The sequence below is a fragment of the Dendrobium catenatum genome, unplaced genomic scaffold (genome assembly GCF_001605985.2).
Source record: "Dendrobium catenatum unplaced genomic scaffold, ASM160598v2 fragScaff_scaffold_889, whole genome shotgun sequence".
Classification (NCBI taxonomy): domain Eukaryota; kingdom Viridiplantae; phylum Streptophyta; class Magnoliopsida; order Asparagales; family Orchidaceae; genus Dendrobium; species Dendrobium catenatum.
In genome coordinates, this window is record NW_021319351.1 from 190852 (window position 1) to 216236 (window position 25385).

Consider the following 25385-nt stretch of genomic DNA (forward strand, 5'->3'; position numbering starts at 1 on the left):
GGTATACCCGGGACGACGGAACCATGGGATCTTGATCGGGTTTACCTCCATTTCTCCCAATTGAGACTAAATTTATATAAAATTTATTCATCCTTAATCGAGAGTTCTCTCTTACGTAGTAAGAGGGGTAATTAACTATGGGCGCTAGCGCTCATAGGAAGTAAGAACCCCAGATCTATAAACCCTGACACTACCCTCAGGGGAAATCTGGTTAACTACAATCTGACTTAAGGGAAATGGAATCCTACGGCTGTAAAGCGGGATTCGTGCATTCATGCCATTTTTCTTGAGCCAACAATAACAAAGTTAATTACAAAGAATTGCCAGAGAAAAAGAAAGATACAACAAGAACAGCAACAACAACATCAAGCCTTTATCCCCCTATGTGGGGTCGGTTACATGAATCCTTTTTCTCCACTGTGTCTTATTAAGAGTAAAAAAAATGTGTCTGTAAAGCGGGATTCGTGCATTCATGCCATTTTTCTTGAGCCAACAATAACAAAGTTAATTACAAAGAATTGCCAGAGAAAAAGAAAGATACAACAAGAACAGCAACAACAACATCAAGCCTTTATCCCCCTATGTGGGGTCGGTTACATGAATCCTTTTTCTCCACTGTGTCTTATTAAGAGTAAAAAAAATGTGTCAAGTTCTCATTTAAACCTAATAAGGAAAGATAATTTTTAATATTTTTAACCAAATCTTTTTAGGTCTATCTCTATCTTTCTTAACAGAAGCCAAGTCTATTACATCTACTCTCATAATTGAGTCATCGATAGGCCACCATTTTATGTGATCAAACCATTTAAGGCGACACTCTCTAATCTTATCTGCCATTGGAGCTACTCCAACCTTTTCATGTATATGCTCGTTTCGTATCCTGTCTCTAAGAGTAATGCCACTCATCCTCCTGAGCATCCCCATCTCTATAACGCTTAACTTAATATCATGCTTCTCTTTTAATGGCCAATATTCCACGTCATAAAGCATTGCATGTCTCACCACCATCTTATAGAATTTTCTCTTAACTTTGAGGGGTACTTTTCTATCACACAATAAGCCCGATGCATTCCTCCACTTCAATCATCCAACTTGAATTCTACTAATAATATTCCCATCTATTTCACAATCACTCTGAACAATAGACCCAATATATATAAATGACTTGATCGAGCAAAGTCTCAATCCCCCCACTAGGTCTATTACTACTAAAATTACACTCTATGTATTCGATTTTAAATATACTCAAATAAAAACCTTTAGACTCTAAGGTTGACCTCCATAATTTAAGTTTACCTTTAACTCCCTCACTAGTCTTATCTATAAGAAGAAAATCATCAACAAAAGCATATATCAGGGTACATCCTCTTGCAAATGTCTAGAAAGAATATTCATGACTAAAGCAAAAAAATATATGGGCTTAAGACTGATCATTAATGTAATCCAACTAAAATAGGAAAATACTTGGTCAAACCACCTTGTGTTTGAACAAAAATAGTAGCTCCTGCATATATATTATTAATGACTTGAATATAAGCATTATTAACCCCTTTCTTAAAAAAAAAAAATTACCCCTTTCTTTTCTAGAACTCTTCATAACACTTCTCTTCGAACTTATTATATGCTTTCTCTAAATCAATAAATATCATATGTAGATCCTCCTTATTCTCTCTATACTTCTCCATTAAATCTCTCAATAAATGTATAGCTTCCATAGTAGACCTACCTAGCATGAATTCAAATTGATTTTGATAAACGTTAGTATCATATTGTAATCTATGCTCCTTAACTCTCTTCCATAGTTTAAAAGTATGACACATTAACTTAATTCCTCTATAATTTGCACAATCTTGTGTATCTCCTTTATTCTTAAAATAAGAATCAACACACTCATTCTCCACTCATCTGATATCTTTTTAAGTCTTCAAAATAATATTAAAAAGTTTAGTAAGCCAAGAAATTCTTTCATCTATAGGCATTTTGATAGGAAACGCTTGTAGGCACAAGAATTTTCCTTGATGAATTTGAATGCAGCCCTTGCAAAGTAAGATTAGAGAAGAATTTGGAAGAAATAATAAAAAATAAACAATCTCATCCCAAACAAGATAAAAGATGAAAGAAATTAAACAAGATATAATGGATCCTCAATTGGAGAGGAGGATCCATCTCTCCCAATCTACAACTTGGTTGCTAGAGCCCAAACAAACCCTAGGAACTCTCTAAAATTCAACAAATATCCAGATAACCTTAACCCTAAATAATCTCATCTATTTAAATCATACAAATATGATCCCAATTACTAAACAATCCCTCCCTAAATCAATTCATGCCTAAAACATCCCTTTCTCTTCAAGCAATGGGCCCCACAAGGGGGCTGGCGGCTGGCTTGGTTGTCTAGAGTAAACCAGCCCTAGAGCTAGTTTAGCTGACCCTCGTTGGGCCGGTTCCGGTCTAACACTTTTCCAAACTTCTATTGGAATATCATCAGGTCCAATAGCTTTTTCACACTTCATTTTTCTTTAAAGCCCCTCTCTAAATTTGGTTTTAATAATATGCCGATAAAAATATCTATTTTCATTTATGGTGCTAAGGTCACTAAAATTAATCGTATTCTCATATTCTTCATTGAAAAGCTTAGCAAAATATCCCATCCACCTTTCTTGAATATACTCTTCTAATAAAAATACTTTTTGATCTTCATCCTTAATGCGCTTTACTTGAACTTAATTCTTACTACTTCTATCTCTTTGTTTGACTAACTTATACGTATACCTATCATCATTCTTAATATCTAATATATTATTTAAATCATTAAAAGATAAAATCTTTGCATCGCATATTACTTTCTTGGACTCCTTATGAGCTTCTTTATATCTTTCCCAATTTTTAGAGTTTTTACATATAAACCAAATTTTATAACAAAGCTTTTTTATGTTTAATATTGTATTGCACATTTTGATTCTACCACCAATTATTTTTACTATTATGAGGTTTTCCTTTTGATACTCCAAGCACATCCTTTATAATATTTTTATTATCATTAGCTTTTTATTCTCACATAGCATTAGGTTACTCATGCACAGATAAAATCTTAAGATCTACAATGTTACTCTCAAAAATATTTTTGCTAATGTTCATCTAATGCTCCCATCTAAGCCTAGAACAACATTTTATTTTATTTTTCAAATTTTAGCCTTTTCATTTTGAAGTCCAAAATTAATAAATGATATTGTGTACATAAAATTTCATCTGAATAAGTTTACAATTGTTGCAATCTAATCGACTTATTTTTCTTATAAGAAAATAATTAATTTGAATTTTAATATATCAATTCTTATAAGTAATGATATTCTCATTTCTTATAAGTAATGATATTCTCATTTCTTTTCTTAAATAAAATCACAAGCTAGTGCAAAATTTAATATGATCTTACCACCTTCATCAGTTGCTCCAAACTCATAACCATCATGATTTTTTTTTTTAATTTTTTACTTCTCTATCAACATGTCCATTTAAATCTTCTTCAATAAAAACTCTTTCTTCTAAGTATTTTTTTATATTAATTCTTCAAAGTCATTCTAAAATTTTAATTTTGAACATATATCCAAACCTACTTAAGGAGCTTTATCACTTATAATGTTAATAATCTTAATATCAATAATAATCTTTAAAACTATAATTATATCTCCAATTCTATTAATATTTACAACATTATCCTTCAAACTCTTATTTATAATGATACTTATATCCATTATCTAATTGACGACTAGCCTTAATCGAAAGTTCTCTCTTGTTATCGAGAGAGATAATTAACTATAGGGGCTTGCACCTATAGGAAACCAGAACTTAGATCATAAAGTCCTTGCAAAATGAGGGTGAAATCTCTGAGTAGTATCTTATTTCAAACCAATCTGCCTTCTGAAAATTTGCCCCATAACCTAATTCGTTAAAACTCTCCCGAAAGAGGGGAGGCTGGGTGTGAATTTCCAGAATAAATATTTGGAGATCAACAAGGTCAACCGGGTTACAACAAATGTGATTCGCTCCTGACGCGTACCACATTTGTTGGGGGGCATTTGTTAACCTCCACATCACCTCCATGTATTCCAAAAGTCCCGCTAAAATCCTAGAAATCCCGCTTACCTTTGTAGTTCTGCTCCGACGTCGCTTCCTCCCGCAATTTCAACTTGAATCCCGCAACCCTCGCTTAGTTTCAAACTCTTGTTCATATTATTCAAGAGACAGCAGACGAAGCCTTCGATCCTTTTTGGCAAAACACTACCTCCCGTCACGCTCTCAAAGCCTTGCAGCCCTCAGCCAAATGCCAGCTCCAGCTCTCTTGATCAGCTCTCCACACCCGAACTCCACAAGCATCCTCTCCTGTACCGATCGAACTCCAAGCAAAGCAGCAGACATCCCTTCCTCAAGCCATGATCTCCCACTTCCGCAAACCCTCCAATCCAAATCCCCTTCAGGCTGCGAGCCTTTGTTTCCCTCAGCCGACTTTCCCTCTTGTTCTCGTCTCTGCACCCAGCCCGACGTCTAACTCCAGCAAACCGAAAGTTCCGATCCATCCAACCCCGTTCGCCTCCTTCCACCTCCAATCCCCGTTTGCTTCCTCACGTTCGCAAACCAGCCAAATTCTCTAGCAATGCAAAGAAACTTTGTTGCTTTTTATATTCATTTACCTAATCTTATGTCAATTGATTTTATATTCAGCCGTTGAATGAAAAAATTACAAGCATTGTTCTGATGTCTTTCTTTTTGAAATCCCATGCAATGCTGCACAATAAAAGACTAGTTTATTTATATATATCTATATATGCGTGGGAGTGTGGCTCTACATTTATGCATTTTGTTTGTTTACGTTTCTTTAAATGCTTGGTGCAGTGCTTGACAATTTTTTATAGGCTTTTCTCTTCTTTATTCACTTATTTATTCAAAAAGCTAACAGTTTTCACACTTTCATTTACCTTCCAGCTGAAACTGTTATCTACCGAATATTCTACTATGTGAATAGATCTGGAAATGGTCATCTAACCCTTAGAGAGCTTAAGCGCGGGAACCTAATTGCTGCAATGCAGCATGCTGATGAGGAGGAGGACATCAACAAGGTTTTAAGGCAAGGAAGTAAAACGAGATATTTAATATTATTTCTCACAATTTCTTTTTGTATGGAATATGCTTGGAGTTATTCTGGTTGTTTAATATCTCTGATGTTTAATCTGGTCGTGTGTGCTCCCATCTGGATGATGATTTGCTTATTCTATTCATTTTAGTTTATAGCTCGTGTTGTAGGAAAGCTTATCTATAATTGCACAGATCTCCAGGCATGCGAATGAATATATTTGAATGTTTTTTATGTTACTGTTTAATGTAATATCATATTAAAAATGACAACAACAACAACAACAAAGGCATATTTTCACTTATAAAAATGGATATAATACAACCCAGATTGACTATTTTCTTATTAGAAAATTAAATCGTTTAGATTGCAAAGATTGTAAAGTTATTTCGAGTGAAAATTTATGTACCCAACATCGTTTATTAGTTTTGGACTTTAAGATAAAGGGGCATAAAATAAAAAAATAAAGTAAAACAATTTTCTAGGATTAAATGGGGGCATTTAAAGAATATTAACAAATATATTTTTGGAAATAAGATTTTAGATCTTAAGATTTTGTCTGTGCATGAGGATGCTAATATTATGTGGGAAAAAGTGGCTACTGATATTAAGAATATTGCAAAAGATGTCATTGGAGTATCAAAGGGAAAAGCTCCCAATAGTAAAAATAGTTGGTGGTGGAATCCTAATGTGCAAGAAAAAATTAAAAATAAGAAGCTTTGTTATAAAAATTGGTTTAATTTTAAAAATTATGATAATTAAGAAATATATAAAATGGCTCGTAAGGATGCTAAGAAAGTAATATGCGATGCAAAGGCATTAGCTTTTAGTGATTTATATAATAGATTAGATACTAAAGAGGGAGAAAGATATATGTATAAGTTAGCCAAACAAAGAGATAGAAGTAAGGATTTAGTTCAAGTGAAGTGTATTAAAGATGAAGATCAAAAAATACTTTTCTTAGAAGATGATATTCAACAAAGATGGATGAGATATTTTGCTAAACTTTTTAATGAAGATTGTGAAAATAAGATTGACTATAGTGACCTTAGCACCCTAGATGAAAATAAAGATTTATGTTTTTATCGGCGTATTAGTAAAACTGAAGTTAGAGAGGCTTTAAAGAAAATGAAGGGTGGAAAAGCTGTTGGACCTGATGATATTCCAATAGAGGTGTGGAAATGCTTAGGAGATGAAGGAATTTCATGGCTTACTAAACTTTTTAATACTATTTTGAAGACTAAGAAGATGCCAGATGAGTGGAGAATGAGTGTGTTAATTCATATTTTTAAGAATAAAGGTGATGCACAAGATTGTGCGAATTATAGAGGTATTAAGTTAATGTGTCATACTTTAAAACTATGGGAGCGAGTTATGGAGCATAGGTTGCGGCGTGATACTAATGTTTCTCAAAATCAATTTGGATTCATGCCGGGTAGGTCGACTATGGAAGCCATACATTTATTAAGAGGTTTGATGGAGAAATATAGAGAAAATAAGCAGGATCTACATATGATATTTATTGATTTAGAAAAAGCATATGATAAAGTTCCAAGAGAAGTGCTATGGAGAGTTCTTGAAAAGAAAGGAGTCAATAATGCTTATATTCAAATCATTAAAGATATGTATGCAGGAGCTATTACATGTGTTCAAACACAAGGTGGATTGACCAAGTATTTCCCTATTTCGGTTGGGTTACATCAAGGATCAGCCTTAAGCCCATATCTTTTTGCTTTAGTCATGGATGTTCTCACTAGACATTTGCAAGAGGATGTACCTTGGTGTATGCTTTTTGCTGATGATATTCTTCTTGTTGATAAGACTAGAGAGGGAGTTGAAGGTAAACTTGAATTATGGAGGTCAACCTTAGAGTCTAAAGATTTTCGCTTGAGTAGATCTAAAACGAAATATATGGAGTGTAATTTTAGTAGTAATAGACCTACTGAAGGGATTGTGACTTTGGGCGATCAAATCATTAATAAGAGTACACGTTTTAGATATCTTGGATCAATTGTTCAAAGTGATGGTGAAATAGATGGGGATATTATCAACAGAATTCAAGTTGGATGATTGAAGTGGAGGAATGCATCGGGCTTGTTATGTGATAGAAATGTACCCCTCAAACTTAAGGGAAAATTCTATAAGATGGTAGTGAGGCCTGCAATGCTTTATGGTGCCGAATGTTGGCCTTTAAAAGAGAAGCATAATACTAAGTTAAGTGTGGCAGAGATGAGGATGCTCAGGTGGATGAGTGGCTTTACCCTTAGAGATAGGATACGAAATGAGCATATACGTGAAAAGGTTGGAGTAGCTCCAGTAGAAGATAAGATTAGAGAAAGTCGCCTTAGATGGTTTGGTCACATAAAACGGCGGCCTTGCGATGACCCGGTTAGGAGAGTAGAGGTATTAGATTTGACTTATGTTAAGAAAGGTAGGGGTAGACCTAAAAAGACTTGGTTAGAAAATATTAGGAATGGCCTTTCTTTATTAGATTTAAACGAGAATTTGACTTTTAATAGGACACAATGGAGAAAAAGGATTCATGTAGCCGACCCCACGTAGTGGGATAAAGGCTTGATGTTGTTGTTGTTGTTGTTGTTGTTGAGAACGGATGGTTTTAATTCTGTTCGTTGAAGAGTACTTTGATGATGCTGTTTCCACTATGGAGTGCAATATCTTGGTAATGTTTTTTTTTTCCAATTTTGTGATGTGAAATGGTGACAATTTTTTATAAAAATCTTTTAAGATGTAGCATATGTGCATCATGCACCATATAGGTTTGTATTGGCCGTGAGAGTAGGTGTGGATTATTACAAGCTACTATTATATTTGTTCTATTTTATAACTGTAAATGCTTCATGGGTGCCTTGTAGGTACTTCTCGTATGAGCACTTTTATGTTATATACTGCAAGTTCTGGGAGCTTGATACAGATCATGATTTCTTGATTGACAAAGAGAATCTTATAAAATATGGCAATCATGCATTAACGTATAGGGTTGTTGAAAGAATATTTGCGGAGGTTTGTTGTCATAGATCGTGTTATTGACTAAAACTGTTAATTTTTTATTACTGATTGTCTGCAAACCTTTGATCTTTTCCTTGACATTCTTTTGTTGTTGTGTATCAGGTTCCTAGAAGCTTTACTAGCAAAGTTGAAGGAAAAATGGGTTATGAAGATTTTGTTTACTTCATACAGGCTGAGGAGGATAAATCATCTGAACCAAGCCTTGAGTATTGGTACGAAAGCACCACTGTAAAACTCTGATAAGCTTCCAAACTTGGTTATGCAATGTTTTAGAAGCATGGGTTTTATAGCCATGCCCATATCTTTGAATTTGTGCTTGTGTGTTCTTATATGTTCCATATTATCTAGTAATAGGGCCTGTCCTTAGTCTTTAAGCTTCTTTTTCTTTCTGTGCGAGGCTGTCTTAAATAAGCATGATGTTTGACAATGACATATGAAACTCAATAATCTATTAAATTTGTGCATGTATAAGAAATATTCCCCCCCCCCACGTGTATTCAGTGCTCACAAGGTTCCGGACTCTGACAGCTTAGTCTGAACCGGCAGGACACATGATCCAATCCAATTTTCTGCACTTTCAGTGGTCATTCTATGGAAACCATTATATCATGGGAATTCAAGTGCCTTCAATGTACCGCCTCTGATAATCCCATAACCATCTCTTTTTTCTATGCAAACGTCAGCCTCTTAACGATGTCTGGTGAATAGCAATATAGATGGTTTGGTTCAGTTAAACCAAAGGATTAAGAAATGAGGAATGTTGCGTATCCTAATTGTTGAAATCAGGGATTTGAGAGAGAAAAATCATAGTTTTATTATGCAACATCATCCCTATTTATAGATCTATACAAACGGTCTTATTTAGGAAACAAAAAAACTACAAAATAATGAACATTTGCTGTAATATATTCCTTCATAAATCAGATGTCTAGTTATGGAAGGTACTCAATGTGAGTCAAGAGAGCTTCCCGCAGATCTCTATCCTAAGCCGTTGGATTCATACAGGAACTAGGGACTGAGATTTAACATTCCCCTTTAAGCTGGAGAATACAAATCTGTCATTCCCAGCTTGTCAATCATTCTGAGAAATGTAGAATTCTCTAATCCTTTGGTAATGATATCTACAAGTTGATTTTTAGATGATACATGGTTGATACATATTAGACACAATCAAATTTTTCTTTGATAAAGTGTCTATCCACTTCTATGTGCTTGGTCCTGTCATATTGGATTGGATTGTGGGCTATGATGATTGCTGATTTGTTGTCATAATATAGCTTCATGGGATCGTCCCACTTGATCTTTAGGTCTTCTAGAATCATCTTGATCCATAATAGCTCACATATTTATAAGGTCATAGCTCTATATTCTGCTTATGCACTCGATCTTGCCACCACATTTTGTTTCTTGCTTCTCCATGTAACTAGATTCCGTCCAAGGAATGTACAATATCCAGAGGTAGATCTTCTGTCTACTGTTGATCATGTATAATCAACGTCAGTGTATGCTTCTAGGGTTATTCCGTGATTTCTTCTAAATAGAATCCCTTTCCCAGGGTTTCTCTTAAGGTATTTTAGTATTCTGTCTATTGCTTGCATGTGTGTTTATTTTGGATTTTGGATAAACTGACTGACCATACTTACAACAAATGTTATATTTGGTATGGTGTGGGAAAGGTAGATCAATTTTTTCACAAGTCTCTGGTAAGCATCCTTGTTACATCTAGATCTTCTTTAGCTTTCCCCAATTTGAGATTTGGTTCTACTGGTGTTGGCTTACATGTTAGTTTTCCAGTCTCCTTCAAAAGATCTTTAATGTATTTTTACTGTTAGATGAATATTCCTCTGCTGGAGTGAGCTACTTCAATTCCAAAAAAGTATTTTAGTCTATCAAGTTCTTTGATATCAAATTCCTTGGTAAGATTTTTCCTTAGACATACTTTCTCCTTTTTATTATTCACAATCAAGATGATGTCATCCTCATACACTAATAGTATTGTAACTTCTCATGAGTCCGAGTATTTAAAAAATAGTGTGTGGTCACCTTGACTTTTTTTTATACCCATTAAGAAGCATGAATTTAGAGAACCTTCCAAACCAACCCCTAGTTGATTGTTTTAGCCCATACATATCCCTTTTATGTCTACACACCTTGTTACCTCCAGAATTTTGCTTAAATCCTTGTGATATTTTTTAGAAAGATTTCTTCTTCCATATCCCCATGTATGAATGCATTTTTTACATCCAATTATTCCAGATGCATATTGTACTTAGCTACTATTGAGAGTAGGATTCTGATAGTATTCATCTTGGCTACGGGTGCAAAGTTTTCCTGGTAGTCATTGTCATATATCTGAGTGTGCCATTTCGCCACTAGTCTTGCCTTGTATTTTTTCAGTGACTATCAGCTTTGTATTTTACATAGAACACCCATTTGCATTCAACTATTTTTTTTCCTATCGGTAGGTTGATTATCTCCCGTGTATTGTTCTTTTCTAGGGCCTGCATTTCACCCTTCATGACATTTTTTCAATTTTCATCAGATAAGACCTTAAAAATATCATTAGAAATATGAATATCATCTAGTGTAACCAGGAAATTTTTATGTGGGGAGGAAAAATTATTGAAGGATATATAGTTGATTATAGGGTATAAGGGAGGTGGTGAACTTACCTTATTTCAAGGGGATGATTCAGATTCTTGGATTTGCTTTGGAGCATAGTTTGAACTTGTACGCCTGGAATATACATTCCCAAATCTAAGGATAGTTTTGTCTTCAACTTCCCTATTTTGAATTTTTGGAGGATTGGTTTAATGTGGTGGAGGAAGGTCAAGAGGGGCAAGCATACTTTCATCATCTTTCTCTGTTTCAGTCTCCCCCTAAAGATGAGGTTTGGTAAAGCAAGAATTTTATTCATCAAAAGTGACATCAATGGATACAAGCGTTTTCTTTGTAGGGGGTGATAGGACTTGTAACATTTTTGGGTAGCAGTGTATTCAATGATGATACATTTGAGAGCCCTTAGATCTAGTTTTCCTCTATTCTGGCTATGGATGTGAACATAGGCAGTGCACCCAAATATTATGGATGTAAGGTTATTATGGGTCCAAAACTCGGGGTAAAAGAAGGATAAAATCTCCATGGGAGCTTTCAGCCCCAAGGTTTTTGAAGGTAATAGCCTAATAGGTTATGAGGTAAGTGGCGGTTAGGACTTCCCCCCAGTAGGATTTGGGCATACTGTGGTGTAGGAAGGCACGAGTGGAGGTTAGGAGGTGACCATTTTTTCTTTCCGCAATCATATTTTGTTGCGGGGTGTGAATGCAGGACTCGTAGATGATACCTTCACTCTGAAAATAAGAGTATAGGGTTTGGTTGAAGTAGTTTTTAGCATTGTTAGAACAAAATCTTTTTATTTGACCGAATTGATTCTAGATCATGGTGTGAAAAATAAGAAGAATGGTGCTAATGTAAGATTTATTTTTGAGGAGATAGATCTCAGATACTCGAGTACTGTCATCAATAAAAGATCAAACCAGCGAGCTCCAGAGATGTTGGAGATCTTTGAGGGTTTCCATATGTCACTATGAATGAGATAGAAGGGAGTATCACATCTTTCATTCTTGTTTTGAAAAGAGGTTTTTTTATGTTTGACTAATTCACAAGGTTCACTATGAAAATTTTCGTTTTCTAATTTATGAAAAAATTTTGAATACATATGTTTGAAGACCTCTAATGATGGATGTCCTAATCTGAAGTGATTAAGTCAGATAGTAGATTTCTTGTCAATCAAGGATAAATAGAGCAACTATTTTTAAATTTGTTCAGCTCTTTCAGGTAGTATAGTCCAGCTCTCTCCTTAGCAAGTCTAATCATCTTCCCCAATCCCTGTCCTAATAAGCAAAAGGTAGGGTTAAATAATGTTTGATAATTATGGTCACTAATAAATTTTTGTATGGATATAAGATTTGTGGATAATTGAGGTACATGGAGCACATTTTTTATAGTGAGGGAATGGGATGAGAGTATGTCTTCTTGGCCTTGTACTATGGCAAAAGAACCATAAGCATTGATGATTTTCTCTTCTATGGGCAAGGATCATAATTGATGAACTGGGTAGTGGAGTTTGTCATGGGATATGTAGCTCCTGAGTTAATGATCAATATTCCTTTCAAAGGATTTCTAGAGGTACTTAGTCCAGTGAATATGACAAACTTACCTAAAAGTGCAAAAGATGAAGATGCATATGATTTTTCAAGGGATACCAGGAGTTGTCTGAGTTTGTCAATGTCATCTTTATTGAGTTCTTTGAAGCTAGTCGGTATTTTTGGGTTAGGCTGACTTGTTGTGGTGTTGGCATATGATGTGTCTCTTTTCTCATTTCTTTGGTTTCACTCCTTACTTGGGGGCTTTCCATGTATCTTCCAGCATGTCTCCTTCGTATGTCTTTACTTATTGCAACAGCTACACCAAAGAGAGTCTCTGTCTTTGAATTTTGCAGTTTTTACCTTTCTCCTTCCATGGTGCTTCTCTGGTTATCATTATTGAGCTTTCAACTACTTTTGGCTCTAACATTACACCTCGTCAGCTTTCTTCAGCGCGGATGAGAGCGATGGTTTCATTTAGTGATGGTGTCTTCTCTTTGCCAAGGATCTAGACTCTTACTTGATCAAATTATGTATTTAGTCCTACAAGAAAATCATAAACTCTATCTTTTTCAATTAAGTTTTTTAGGATAGCCGCATCTTCTGGACGCCTGGTTTCTATGTATCTGTGGTGATCAAGTTATGGTCATAGGTGTTGTAGAAGAGTGACATACTCGATTACGATCTTGTTTCCTTGTTTTGTGTTTCATACTTTGACTTTAATTTCAAAGATTTGAGCAACATCTCGAGCTTTTGAATAAGTTTGTCTGGCGGCATCTCATATGTTCTTTGCAGTGGAAAGGAACATAATGGTATTGCTAATTTTTCGAGTCATAAAATTCCACAACCGTGACATAATCATGGAGTCCGCTTCATCTCATGCCTCAAAATTAGGATATCCTCCTTTTGGTCCTCCGAGGAGGTGGTGTATTTTTCTTTTCCCTTAATATGTATTCATGAATTGAGGCCATTTTAGGTAATTTTTCTCATTTAAGTGATAGGAAGGTTGTATGCTTTGGAGATCACCTCGTTCTTGGCGTATCATGGAATCTTCAAATTGATCAAAATTCTGGGAAGAATTTTCTTCAGACATTGTGGTATCACCATATTACTTTTAATTATGTCAGCAAGAAAGGCTAATTATATCAGCAATAAAGGCTGATATTTATAGGGTTTTAATCATGTCCCAAGCCTGATTAAATCATGTCACTTGATTTGGTCTCACAGGTTCGAAAATCCAGTGATTAAGATGGGGAGGTCTCGTACGCGTGTGCTGGCTCAAGCGGTTAATCGTCTCGCAGAAGTCCGCGTCTTTGTCTTCCATTGGCAATGCTCCGTCCTACGAGATCACCCGTAAGGCTTCGTCTTCTGTCGGCAAAGCTCCATCCCACAAGGTCGTCCGCGAGGCCTCTTCTTCTGACAGCTAGGCTCCGTCATGTGAGATCGTCTGCGAGGCTTCCATTGGCAAAGCTTCACCCCGCGAGGCTGCTTCTTTCGTCTGCAAGTCTCCGTCCAGTAAGGCATCCAATGGTTTCCTCTGTACTTCCTTTGTGGCTCTGATACCATGTTGAATTTAGGGATTTGAGAGAAAAACCATAGCTTTATTATACAACATCTTCTCTATTTATAGATCTATACAAGAGGCTTTACTAAGGAAATAAATAACTATAGAATAATGAATAATTGTTGTAATATAATTCTTCCTAAATCAGATGTCTAGCTATGGAAGGTACTCAATGTGAGTCAAGAGAGCTTCCCACAGATCTCTATCCTAAGCCGTCGGGTTCATACATGAACTAGGGGATGAGATTTAACACTAATTTAATACCACTGTACATTTTCTTGGAATGTCTTATATCATCATCTTCTTCTTCATAAGCATTTTCCTAATATTTTTTTGGAGTGAGCTTCATGAATCCTCCTTTGATGAGTTCCTATTAGACTATTGAGTGATGCATTGCGTGGTTTTTGTTCCTATTGCTTATGGTCCATTTTCATTATTAATTCTTCAACTTTAATTTTATTTTCATGTCTTTTTGTTGCATTTTTTGCTCTTTATTGTACATGTCCAAACTAATTGGACATGCGTGTCCGTCACGCGTATCTTAAATATTTTATAATTTTTTAAAAAATATATTTTCTTATGTTTGGCAAGATTTAAACTAAATTTCTTATTTCCTATCCACAACACCAAATCAATGTCTGCATTTAATACCCATTCATCGAATATTTTCATTTTCATTTCTTTGGCAGTGAAGGTATTTTCTTCTCCTCTCTTTTTGTACAATTACAAATCTTTCTCTTGTTGAATCAGAGTTGAAAGCAGTGATATTCAATGATGATAATATTGAAGGCCAAAAACAAACCTCTAAAGCTAATCCTAGTAGTTGAAGCTTGAATGCTTGATGTTGTAGTAAGTGATTATTTGCTTATATTTTTGTGGTTGTATTAGATATTTTATAATAAATATTTTATATTATAAGCTAGACAAGTTATCATGTCATTCATTTATTATTGTTTGTCATTTTTAATATGATATTACATTAATATATATACACTATATAAAAAATGTATTGCCGTGTCCGCGCCGTACCCGTGTCCTATATTTAAAAAAAAGCCGTGTCCCGTGTCCGTGTCGTGTCGTGTCCGTGTTGCCGTGTCCGTGTCCATGCATCATAGATTGTAAGTCACAAATCAAAAGTTTTGCAATAAGTAAAGATGCAAGAAATAAATTACGGAAAAGTAAAAGTAAAATCAAGAACAAAAACACCATAGATTTGTAGTGGTTCGGTCATCCTTGACCGAAGTTAATTTAACTTAGTAAAATTGAAGTTAGAGAGGATTCAAAGAAAATGAAGTGTGGAAAAGCTGTTGGACATAATGATATTCTAATAGAGATGTGAAAATGCTTATGAGACGAAGGAATTTATTGGCTTACTAAACTTTTTAATACTGTTTTGAAGACTAAAAATATGTCAGATCAGTTGAGAATGAGTGTGTTAATTATTATTTCTAAGAATAAATGTGATGCATAGGAGTGTGGGAATTATAGAGGAATTAAGTTAATGTGTCATACTTTAAAACTATGGGAGCGAGTTATAGAGCGTAGGTTGTGGCATGAGACTAATATTTTTTCAAAATCAATTTGGATTCATGACAAGTAGGTCTACTATGGAAGCCATACATTTATTGAGAGGTTTGATGGAAATATATAAAGAGAATAATGAGGATCTACATATGATATTTATTGATTTAAAAAAATCATATGATAAAATTCCAAGAGAAGTGCTATGGAGAGGTCTTGAGAAGAAAGGAATTAATAATGCTTATATTCAAATCATTAAAGATATGTATGCAGGAGCTATTACTTTTGTTCAAAGACAAGGTGGTTTGACCAAGTATTCTCCTATTTCGGTTGGATTATATCAAGGATTAGCCTTAAGTCCATACCTTTTTTCTTTAGTCTTGGATGTTCTTACCAGACATTTGCAAGAGGATGTACCATGGTGTACGATTTTTGCTGATGATATTCTTCTTGTCGATAAGACTAGAGAGGGAGTTGAAGGTAAACTTGTATTATGAAGCTCAACCTTATAGTCTAAAGGTTTTCACTTGAGTAGATCGAAAACTGAATATATGGAGTATAATTTTAGTATTAATAGACCTAGTGAGGGGATTGTGACTTTGGGCGATCGAGTCATTAATAAGAATACACGTTTTAGATATCTTAGATCTATTGTTCAGAGTGATGGTGAAATAGATGGGGGTATTATCAACAGAATTCAAGTTGGATGGTTGAAGTGGAGGAATGCATCGGGCTTGTTGTGCGATAGAAAAGTTCCCCTCAAACTTAAGGGAAAATTCTATAAGATGGTGGCGAGACCTGCAATGTTTTATGGTGCCAAATATTGGCCATTAAAAGGGAAGCATAATACTAAGTTAAGTGTTGCAGAGATGAAGATGCTCAGGTGGATGAGTGGATTTACCCTTAGAGACAGGATACGAAATGAGCATATACATGAATTAGGAATGATTTTTAAACAAAGGCTCAAATTAACCCTAAAATTCAAGATAGCCGACTCTATTCGTACAGTACGATATGGGATCGTACACAATGATTAGTTTAAGAAATCCCAGTTCGTTTAGTACGAAGGACGAGTCACAGTACGATCTGTTTAAATACATTATATTGGTCGTACAATATGATACTTGAATTGTTCGATACGATTAGTTCATTATTCTTAAGATCATATAGGATTATCTCCGAGATGATCAAACATCATCTCTCCCAATCGTCTAGTACGATTGGCATCATATTGTACGACTAGTTCAATAAATCAAGGTTCATCCAAGATGATCCCTGGGACGATCGAATTTCGTCTTTGTCAATCATCCAGTTCGATCAACGTCATATTGTACGATCTGCCAAATACAATTCACATTTTTTATTTCTCTTGTTGTTAACTTTGGATGATCTGTGTAATGGTATAATGCGAATAATGATTTCTTACATGGGGATGTTGAAGAAGTTTATGTAGATTATTCACTTGGATTTAATAATTCTTTCATAAAAACTAAGATTTATAGATTGAGAAAGGCACTTTATAGTTAGAAACAATTCTTAAAGGCCTTGTTGGGTAGATTTACAAAAGCCATTTATGGAATGAGGTGCAAGCAAAGTTAAGGAGACAATATCCTCTTCATAAAGCTCTATTAATGGAAAAATTTTGAATTCTCGTTATGTTGATGATATAATTATTTCAAGTGAAAATAGTGAAGAAAAGGAATAAAAAAACTAGCTAAAAAAATTGAAATCAAGGGACTAGGCAAACTTAAGTATTTGTTTTCCAGGGAAATTGCTCAATCAGAATAAGGATTTTTTTTTTTTCATAAAAATATGCTATTGGATCTATTAAGATAAATAATGATTGATTTGTACCTTAAATCTAGTCAAGGAAAAAAATTTCGCTCGAAAAAATATGATACTCCATAACTTGAAGGTTTTGTTGATGTTGATTTTGTTGGGTCACGAATGGATAAGAAATCCACTATAGGATATTGGAAACTTCTCAAAAGAAATGTATAACATGAAGAAGCAAGAATCCAGTGTTGAATCCGAATTCAAAGTAATTGCTCAAAATATCTACAAAATTCTATGGATTAAAATCATTCTGAGAGATTTAGCAATGAGATGAAAGAGCCTATGAAGATATACTATGATAATAAATGTCATGAATTTTGCTTACAATCACGTATAACATGATCGTATAATAGTATCAAACATGTGAAAAGTGGATAAAAGATTCCTAAAAGAAAAATTAGAAGTTTGATTGATCTTCATAATTCCCAATAGGAAGATAATTTACTAAGATGTTCACCAAAAGCCTTAGCAACCCTACATTCAAGAATATTATAAGCCAATTAGGAATGGTAGATCTCTACCATCCAATTTAAAGGGGAGTGTTGATGAGCCATCATATCAAAAGCGGCAGGCAGGAATGCTACGTAAGGAAAATAAGCGGCAACGGATTTATTGCGTACAAGGAAATACCTTTACCATGGATTCGTATATAAGATTGGAATGAAAGAGCCCATGTATTGCACCCTCAGCATCAATGATAACTGCTAAATTGATGAAACTATCGCTAGGTAGGCAACTGCTGGGAGGCAGACCTGCTGAAGGTGTCTAGCTAGAAGCTTTTCATTATTTTTGTGTTTGTTATTATAATCATTTATTTTCTTTTTCTTCTTCTATCTAGTTTTGTGTATAAATGCCCAGTGAAAGAATGAACAATCTAAAACTTTTCTAGCCACTTCTTCATTTCTATGTTTGATTTTGATGTAGGACTACAATGCGTGAAATAACTTGATAAGAACTTGCACGACTTATCGATTAAAATAATAATGATGAGAACTATTAGCAAATAAAACGACAAAATAAAACGTAAGAGCGGTCACTTCCATTTAGGCTAAGCTGCACAATAAGAGCTTTGAATCATCAAAATAACAAAGAAAATCAACGACATGCAAAATATAATAGCTTTCAACGAAAATCCCTAATCTAGCAATAAGATTATAAGCAAATAAAGTGCACTCAATCCCTATGTTTACTAAGCTCGGCAGAGTTCGGTGAACAAGATCTGCATGAATCTATCAAATCACAAAAACAAGTTAGACAATGAAAATACAAGAAAAGGGAGATGAGTTGCAATCCTCCAATGAACGGTGCCAAGTCGTTCTTCAATGGCTCCGGCAAGGGTGAAGGTGATGCACTTTAGATATTCGTCGACGGTGTTATCGATCTCCGGGTTGACGTCAAAGAATGTTGATCGAGGAAGCCTCGGTTTTTGTAGACAATGCCGGAATCTCGTTCTGGGTCAGCCATCCATGCAAGAAGTCGTTGTTTTGACTTTGAGAGATGTTGGACAGCGGGGAGAAACCTTTCCGATGGTGGTACAATGAGAGGAGCCGGTGGGAATTGATGGACAGTAAGCTGTCATTCTAGGACAACAGTTGGGGAAGTTTCTAGTTGATAGAAAATCAAGAATAGGTGTAGGAATTTCTGGCAGCAGACTTGGAGAGCGGAAAACCCAAAGTCGGATGGGGTTTTAGGATGGAGTTGTAGCAGAAAAACTTAGCAAAGATGATTGGGGAGTTGGCGGGTAAGAGGGGTTTGGGTTTGAAAATATTTCCAAAGTGAGAAGAGTTGATTTAGTGGAAAGAAATAGGGTTAATTTTGGGAGGGGAAATAAGTGGGTGGGCCCTTGGGAATTTCGGCCAAGAGATGGAGGGGGGGGGATGGGGGGGGCAAGTGTCTAGATGCAATGTATTTGGAGTTAAGGCTTTAATTAATCAATCCATCATGATTTGATTGATTGAATTAAATAAGAACCTTTCCTAAAATAGGATAAAGAGAAAATAAAAGATTTGAAATTTAGAGTTAAGGTTTTAATTAATCAATCCTTCATGATTTGATTGATTGAATTAAATAAGAACCTTTCCTAAAATAGGATTAAGAGAAAAAGGAAAGATTTGAAATCTAAAATTGATTTATCTCAAATTCAAATCCTTTCCAAAAGAAGTTGACTTAAATAAGGAAAGTGGTAAAGGAAGTCCAATTAACTTGAAATTAAAATGGAATTTAATTTAGGAAACTTTCCTAAAATAGATTTTATAATTTTATGAAAGATTTTAAATTTCAAATTGAGTTAATTTGAATTCAAAATCTATCCATACATATGGCAATCTAGAATAGGAAATAAATTCAAGAGAGGGTAAGGGGCTAGGGGCTGGCGGCTTGCTTGGGGTTCGGGTAAGGGAGCCGACGGCTAGGTGGAGGTGACTTGGGGAGTTTTCGGTGGAAGGATGGTGGGGATGAAGGTGGCCGGCAGCTTGGAGTGAGGTGGGGTTAGGCGGACGGTTGGGTAGGGGATGAGGAGAAATGAAAATAGATAACAAAGAAAACCACGAACCCGACCGTCTCTAAGGTTGGTGGGTGATCCAAATTCCCTCTCCTAGGGATCTCGCTCTCTCCAAGCACTCTTAATATCTCTCAAGAACTCAAGTAATAGCACCAAATTTTTTTATCATTCAATCATTAACTTTAGAGGAAGAACTTGAGGGCTATAAATAGCCTCGTGCAAAAAGGACTCAAAGATAAAAAACGACGTTGCCCTTAGGGCTTACATACGACTTACCTTAAGCAAGGGGTAAAATGGGAAAAAAACAATTACAACATAAATAACAAATAACATAATAAAACAAATACATGAAATAACTCAAAACGCATCGACTCGATCGTGGCCGTAGATCGACGGCCACGCCTTAGATATACTCTTCATGCTCTGATGTCCCCATCAATTTTTCTCTGAGAGGATTCAAAATTCTGAATATGTTTTTGATGTCTTGTAAGACGGCGAAGTCATGCACCAAATCATTTGGTGCATTTTGAAAAGAAAAAAAAAGTAAGACTGCGAAGTTGAGCTGCTGCTGCCTTTTTCCAAGAAAATTCAAGAGATGTATTCAGGATTTATTGATTACTTTTTACCATAAGACAACCTACGATAGAGTTTGATTAGCTTATATAATCGTTAAAAATCCTAATTAAATTTCAGGTTCAAGTGTATCGATTTGGATGGAAATGGTATTATAACACCTGCGGAGATCCAATTTTTCTATGAAGAGCAGTTGCATCGGATGGAGTGCATGACACAGGAGCCTGTACTTTTTGAAGACATTTTATGCCAAATAGTTGATATGGTTGCTCCAGAGGTTTTTTTCCCCACCCATGCTCAATTAGCTTAACAAGGTTTGCCACTTATTGGTGGCTTGAAATTTCTCCAATCCTTCTTAATTCTAATGTTTTATGTGCAGAATGAAACCCATTTTACGCTAAGTGATATAAAGGCATGCAAGCTTTCAGGAAATGTTTTCAACATACTTTTCAATCTCAATAAATTCATGGCATTCGAAGCTCGTGATCCTTTCCTTATCCGTCAAGTGAGCATTATTTAATTTAGGACGATTTTCATACATTGCTATAAATTCTTATTTATTTACATATCTAACATCTAACTCTATATATTTATTTATACAACACCCTAATCTATAAATGACATTAAAAATATCATTAATATTAGTTTATCTAAAGTAAAATATATCTTTTAATTTATATATTTTGATGCAATTTGACACGAGGATGCTATATAAATATAAAAATTTTGGTGTTAGATATATAAATACATTAGAATTTAATTATCTATATATAAGTCCCTCTTTAATTTATGCATTACTTGCGTGCTTGTGCTTCTCAATCCGGTCGGCTGCAAATTTAAATTGGTGATGGTTTCAGGAGCGTGAAAATCCAACATTGACTCAGTGGGATCACTTTGCACATAAAGAATACATTAGACTTTCTATGGAAGAAGATGGGGAAGATGCTTCTAATGGAAGTGGAGATGTTTGGGAAGAATCAGTGGAGGCTCCCTTTTAATGCAAAATCCAGTGAGTAAGATAGTTTTTGTCCAACTACTGCACTAAGCTTAACATATCGACCTTATTTATAAAGTAAAGCATAATTATCGAATTTATTCCTTCAGTTTATAGTACATTCTCATCCATTTGAAACTCTTATAGGTTCCTGTAAGAGTGCCAGCTTCCTATTGATCTCTGCTTGAAACTTAGTTCAGAAGTGGCTATTCCATCTGCAAATACTATTCTTTTGAAGCAATTTACATTAGCATTAGGCATATTGGTGGGTAAACTTAGGCTTTGTTTGGGACAGCTTTCTTGCTGCTTCGTAAAGCAGCTTTTTAGTATAAAATTTTAATTTTTTTACTAGAAAGTTGCTTTAAGAAGCATAAAAAGCGCCATCCCAAACGAAGCCTTAGTTTATATTATTTTGCAAATATGTCCATTTGAAAAAGCAGCATGTAGCAACACACCTGACATGGATCACTTTATTTGTAAATGGTTTTGTTATTTAGGGAGGGATCAGTTCCAGTTTAGTTGCTTTCTTCTTTCTGTAGAGGCTGGTTGTGCAGATTGTCGGCTATAATTTGCTCCCCTTGTATGGCTTTAAACATTTGCTTTGGCTAATGCTTTTCCTCACCTGAAACTTTAGGATGATGGAAAATAGATCAATATGGTACATTGGTATCCCAGATTTTTTTTTAATTTTGATGCTGAACATCATTATGTTACATTGATTCTTTAATGAATATGATTGAAATCTTGTCATGTAAATAGTTTCTATTATGTGGGTTTGACTATAGAATAACAACAACAACATCAAGCTTTTATCGTACTATGTGGGTTTGACTACATGAATATTTTTCTCTTATTAAGAGTTAAATTCTCATATAAATCTAATAGAAGAAGGTCATTTCTCATACTTACTAACCAGGTCTTTTTAGATCTGTCTCAATCTTTCTTAATATAGGTCAGATCTAAAACATTTACTCTCATGACCGGATTATCAGAAGGCTGATATTTTATGTGACCAAACCATCTAATGCGACTCTCTAATCTTATCAGCCAATAGAGGTACTACAATTTTTTCATGTATATACTTGTTTCATTTTGCATTCTATCTCCAATTGTAAAACCATTCAATCATTTAAGCAGTTTCATCAAAATGAAAAATTATCATATATTTCATCCTCTAAAATAGTATGAGTTATATAACACGGAAGTATTCATTAGTAGAAGTATTGTATTTAGTAGCTCTCTGCAGCAAGTCCTGAAGTGGAAAAATTTAGGAAGCTGTTATTTCGGATTTTGATTGAATTATTAAGGTTTCGTTTGGAACAGTTTTTTTATTGTTTTTTAAAATAATTTTTTATTATAAAAATTAAATTTTTTTTAACTAAAAAGGCACTTTAAGAAGCCTGTTCTAAATCCTAAGTACAATGTAAATCATGCAAGTTATGATGTCTTGTTTAGGCGTGGGTGACCCGGTAGGTCGGTCAGGATTTACGGGCCGCCAAGTGCGCTCGGCTTTTGCCGAGCGTGGCAGCGGATGGTTCATCGTCATCAATATATATATGAAATAATTACCCCTACATGGCTGACGAGTCGGCTAATTTTTTTTATTTTGTTCAGTTTATTGGGAATTTGAAATTTTATTGAAAAAATTTGTGCTGAGTTCCTGACTTAGTAGCAGGTAGGGGAAATTTTTTGTTTAATGACAAGTGGCATTAAGGCTTTGGGATGTGTTTTTTTGCTATTTTTAAAAATAAATTTTTATTAGAAAAATTTTTAATTCAATCAATTTTTTAAAAAATTATTTTAGAAAATGATAAAAAAAATTTGCCAAACGAAATCTAAATTTCATCAAGCTATCAATTAATTTTCCTTGTTGAGAGCTTTATATAATGTATGAGTGAGTTATTTATGGTTATTTTGAAGATAAGGAAATCTTTTGAAATATGTTGAAATCATAATAATTGTATAAAATGGTTTTGAAAATAAGAAAAATGAAGATTTTATATAAAAAATATAAGATATTATAAAATTTAAATATATTATTTATTTAAATGAATGATTAATACTATGAGAAGAAAAAAATTACCTGATTGTTGTGATGTTAGAAGCTTGTGGCATTTTTATTATACAATAATAATATCAAGCATTTATCTTATTATGTGGATTGGTTATATGATTTTTTTTTATTTTGCTATGCCTTATTAATAATTAAATTTTTATTTAAATGTAATAAAAAGTTATTTTTAATATTTTTTTAAAAAATGTTTTAGGTATGCATGTACTTTTTTTAAACAATCTTTTATTAAATTCATCTTTATTTTTTAAAAAAACGGCTTTTTTATTGTTTATTAAAGTAACTTTTTAGTATAAAAATTTTAATTTTGTACTAAAATGTTGTTTTAAGAAGTAGAAAGAAAGTCGTCCCAAAAAATAATCTTAGGTTTTGTTTGAGAGGGCTTTATTACTACTTTTTAAAACTGTTTTCAAGTAAAAAAAAAATAAATTAAAAAATATTATATTAGAAAATTATTTCAAAAAGCAATATGAAAATCATCACAAATGAAATCTTAATATGTTGATAAGCTTAAGCTTCACTTCATTTAAAAAGAAAATATGAGAAGATCAGAATACCCATGAGGTGGTTGAATATCTGATGACCTGACACAACTGATCACTCTGTCTCTTATGACTATCAGTTCATCAGATTCCTTTCAAAAAAAAAAGGTTCATTTGCTTGTTCTATTTGTAATCATTGTTAGGTGTCATGTCATTTTATTGTCATTATTGAGAGTTATTACTTTGAAATTTTTGGTCTGAATGTAAGCTGTAGTGGTTTAGCTTTCTCTATCCAGAGGCATAACACTGTTAGAAGTGAGAGAAAGAAAGATAATATAATTAAAGTTGAAAATATGCTAAGTTTGTCAATAAATATGATAGAAATTTTCTAACTGATAAGTTCATTTGCATTTAGCTTAGTTTTAAGGAAGAATCATCTTAGAACCTTAGTTGAACTTCATATAATTTTTATTTTATTTTATTACTTTTAAATAATATCTATTAATCATTTATTATATTTATTTTCTATTGGCATATGCTTATTATCAAGAATATATATATACAACAGTGGTAGAGCCAAAAATTTTATTCAGGGGGGGCCTAAATTAAAATACTTTTGTTTTTCATCTTATATGGAATGTTATAATACATTAAAATAGTTGTCAACGAGCTTTTGGTGGTTCTTATTTGGATTGTTTTTATCAGGTTAAGACCACATTTTACTAACCATAAGCACTATCTTTATCATTTAAATTATATTTGACAAACCTCTTCAAATGAATAACATGAAAGTTAGCATATACTGATTATGATGCACTTGATCCTGAACTATTTATTGGGCATTTGAATGTTTTAATGAGCCTATACATTCTTTTAAACTCCTAATTATATTTAAAAATGAAATTTAATAATAAAGTATAAGCATTTCTAGTCTCTATGGTGTGGGTCCTAACTATCTAGTTCAAATGTATACTTATATGCTTAGTACTATGGAAGGAACTCAAGAATTTGGATATGCACTTCATTAGAAATCTTTGCTTATATCATGTTATATATACAACATTATTTTAGACTGAATAAAGCACAATAAAAGCCAATCTGCTAAATGGAGCCATTATAACACATAAATAAGTATGGCATAACCAAATAAATAATCAACTCACAAATATCCTTTATTTAGCTAGTAACATGTGAAGTAGAACCATATGCCAAGTCTTGAAATTAGATAGGTTCAAACTACCTTATCACTCACTAACCAAACTCATCAATATAACATGTAGCGATGATAGTTGAAATTATCAAACATCAAGTTCAAGATCCAATGCTTATGAATGACACTAATGTTTAAAAGATTGAAATATTTCATAATTCAGAAAGAGTTATAAATATATATAATGCAAGGTAAGTCCATATAGAGATAATTTACTCACAAGAAATGGAATGAATTAATTATGTGTATACCTAAAACTAGCTTATTTGATATAGAACATGATTAACCAACATAATGACTATGTCACAAGAGTATGAATAAGATAATATTGAATCTA

General features: G+C 33.8%; 1 protein-coding gene across 2 annotated transcripts in view; it reads left to right on the forward strand.

The window, feature by feature from the left end:
• LOC110107990 (serine/threonine protein phosphatase 2A regulatory subunit B''beta) overlaps positions 1-22041 on the forward strand; it is a 33436-nt gene extending 11395 nt beyond the window's left edge. For both annotated transcript variants that reach the window (XM_020838468.2, XM_028697175.1), the window contains exons 7-13: positions 4981-5122; positions 8002-8149; positions 8258-8367; positions 20412-20568; positions 20671-20796; positions 21149-21300; positions 21433-22041. In XM_020838468.2, coding sequence (XP_020694127.1) covers positions 4981-5122; positions 8002-8149; positions 8258-8367; positions 20412-20568; positions 20671-20796; positions 21149-21289 — 824 coding nt within the window. In that variant the 3' untranslated portion in view covers positions 21290-21300; positions 21433-22041. The remainder of the gene's footprint in view (positions 1-4980; positions 5123-8001; positions 8150-8257; positions 8368-20411; positions 20569-20670; positions 20797-21148; positions 21301-21432) is intronic.
• Positions 22042-25385: the final 3344 nt, after the last annotated feature.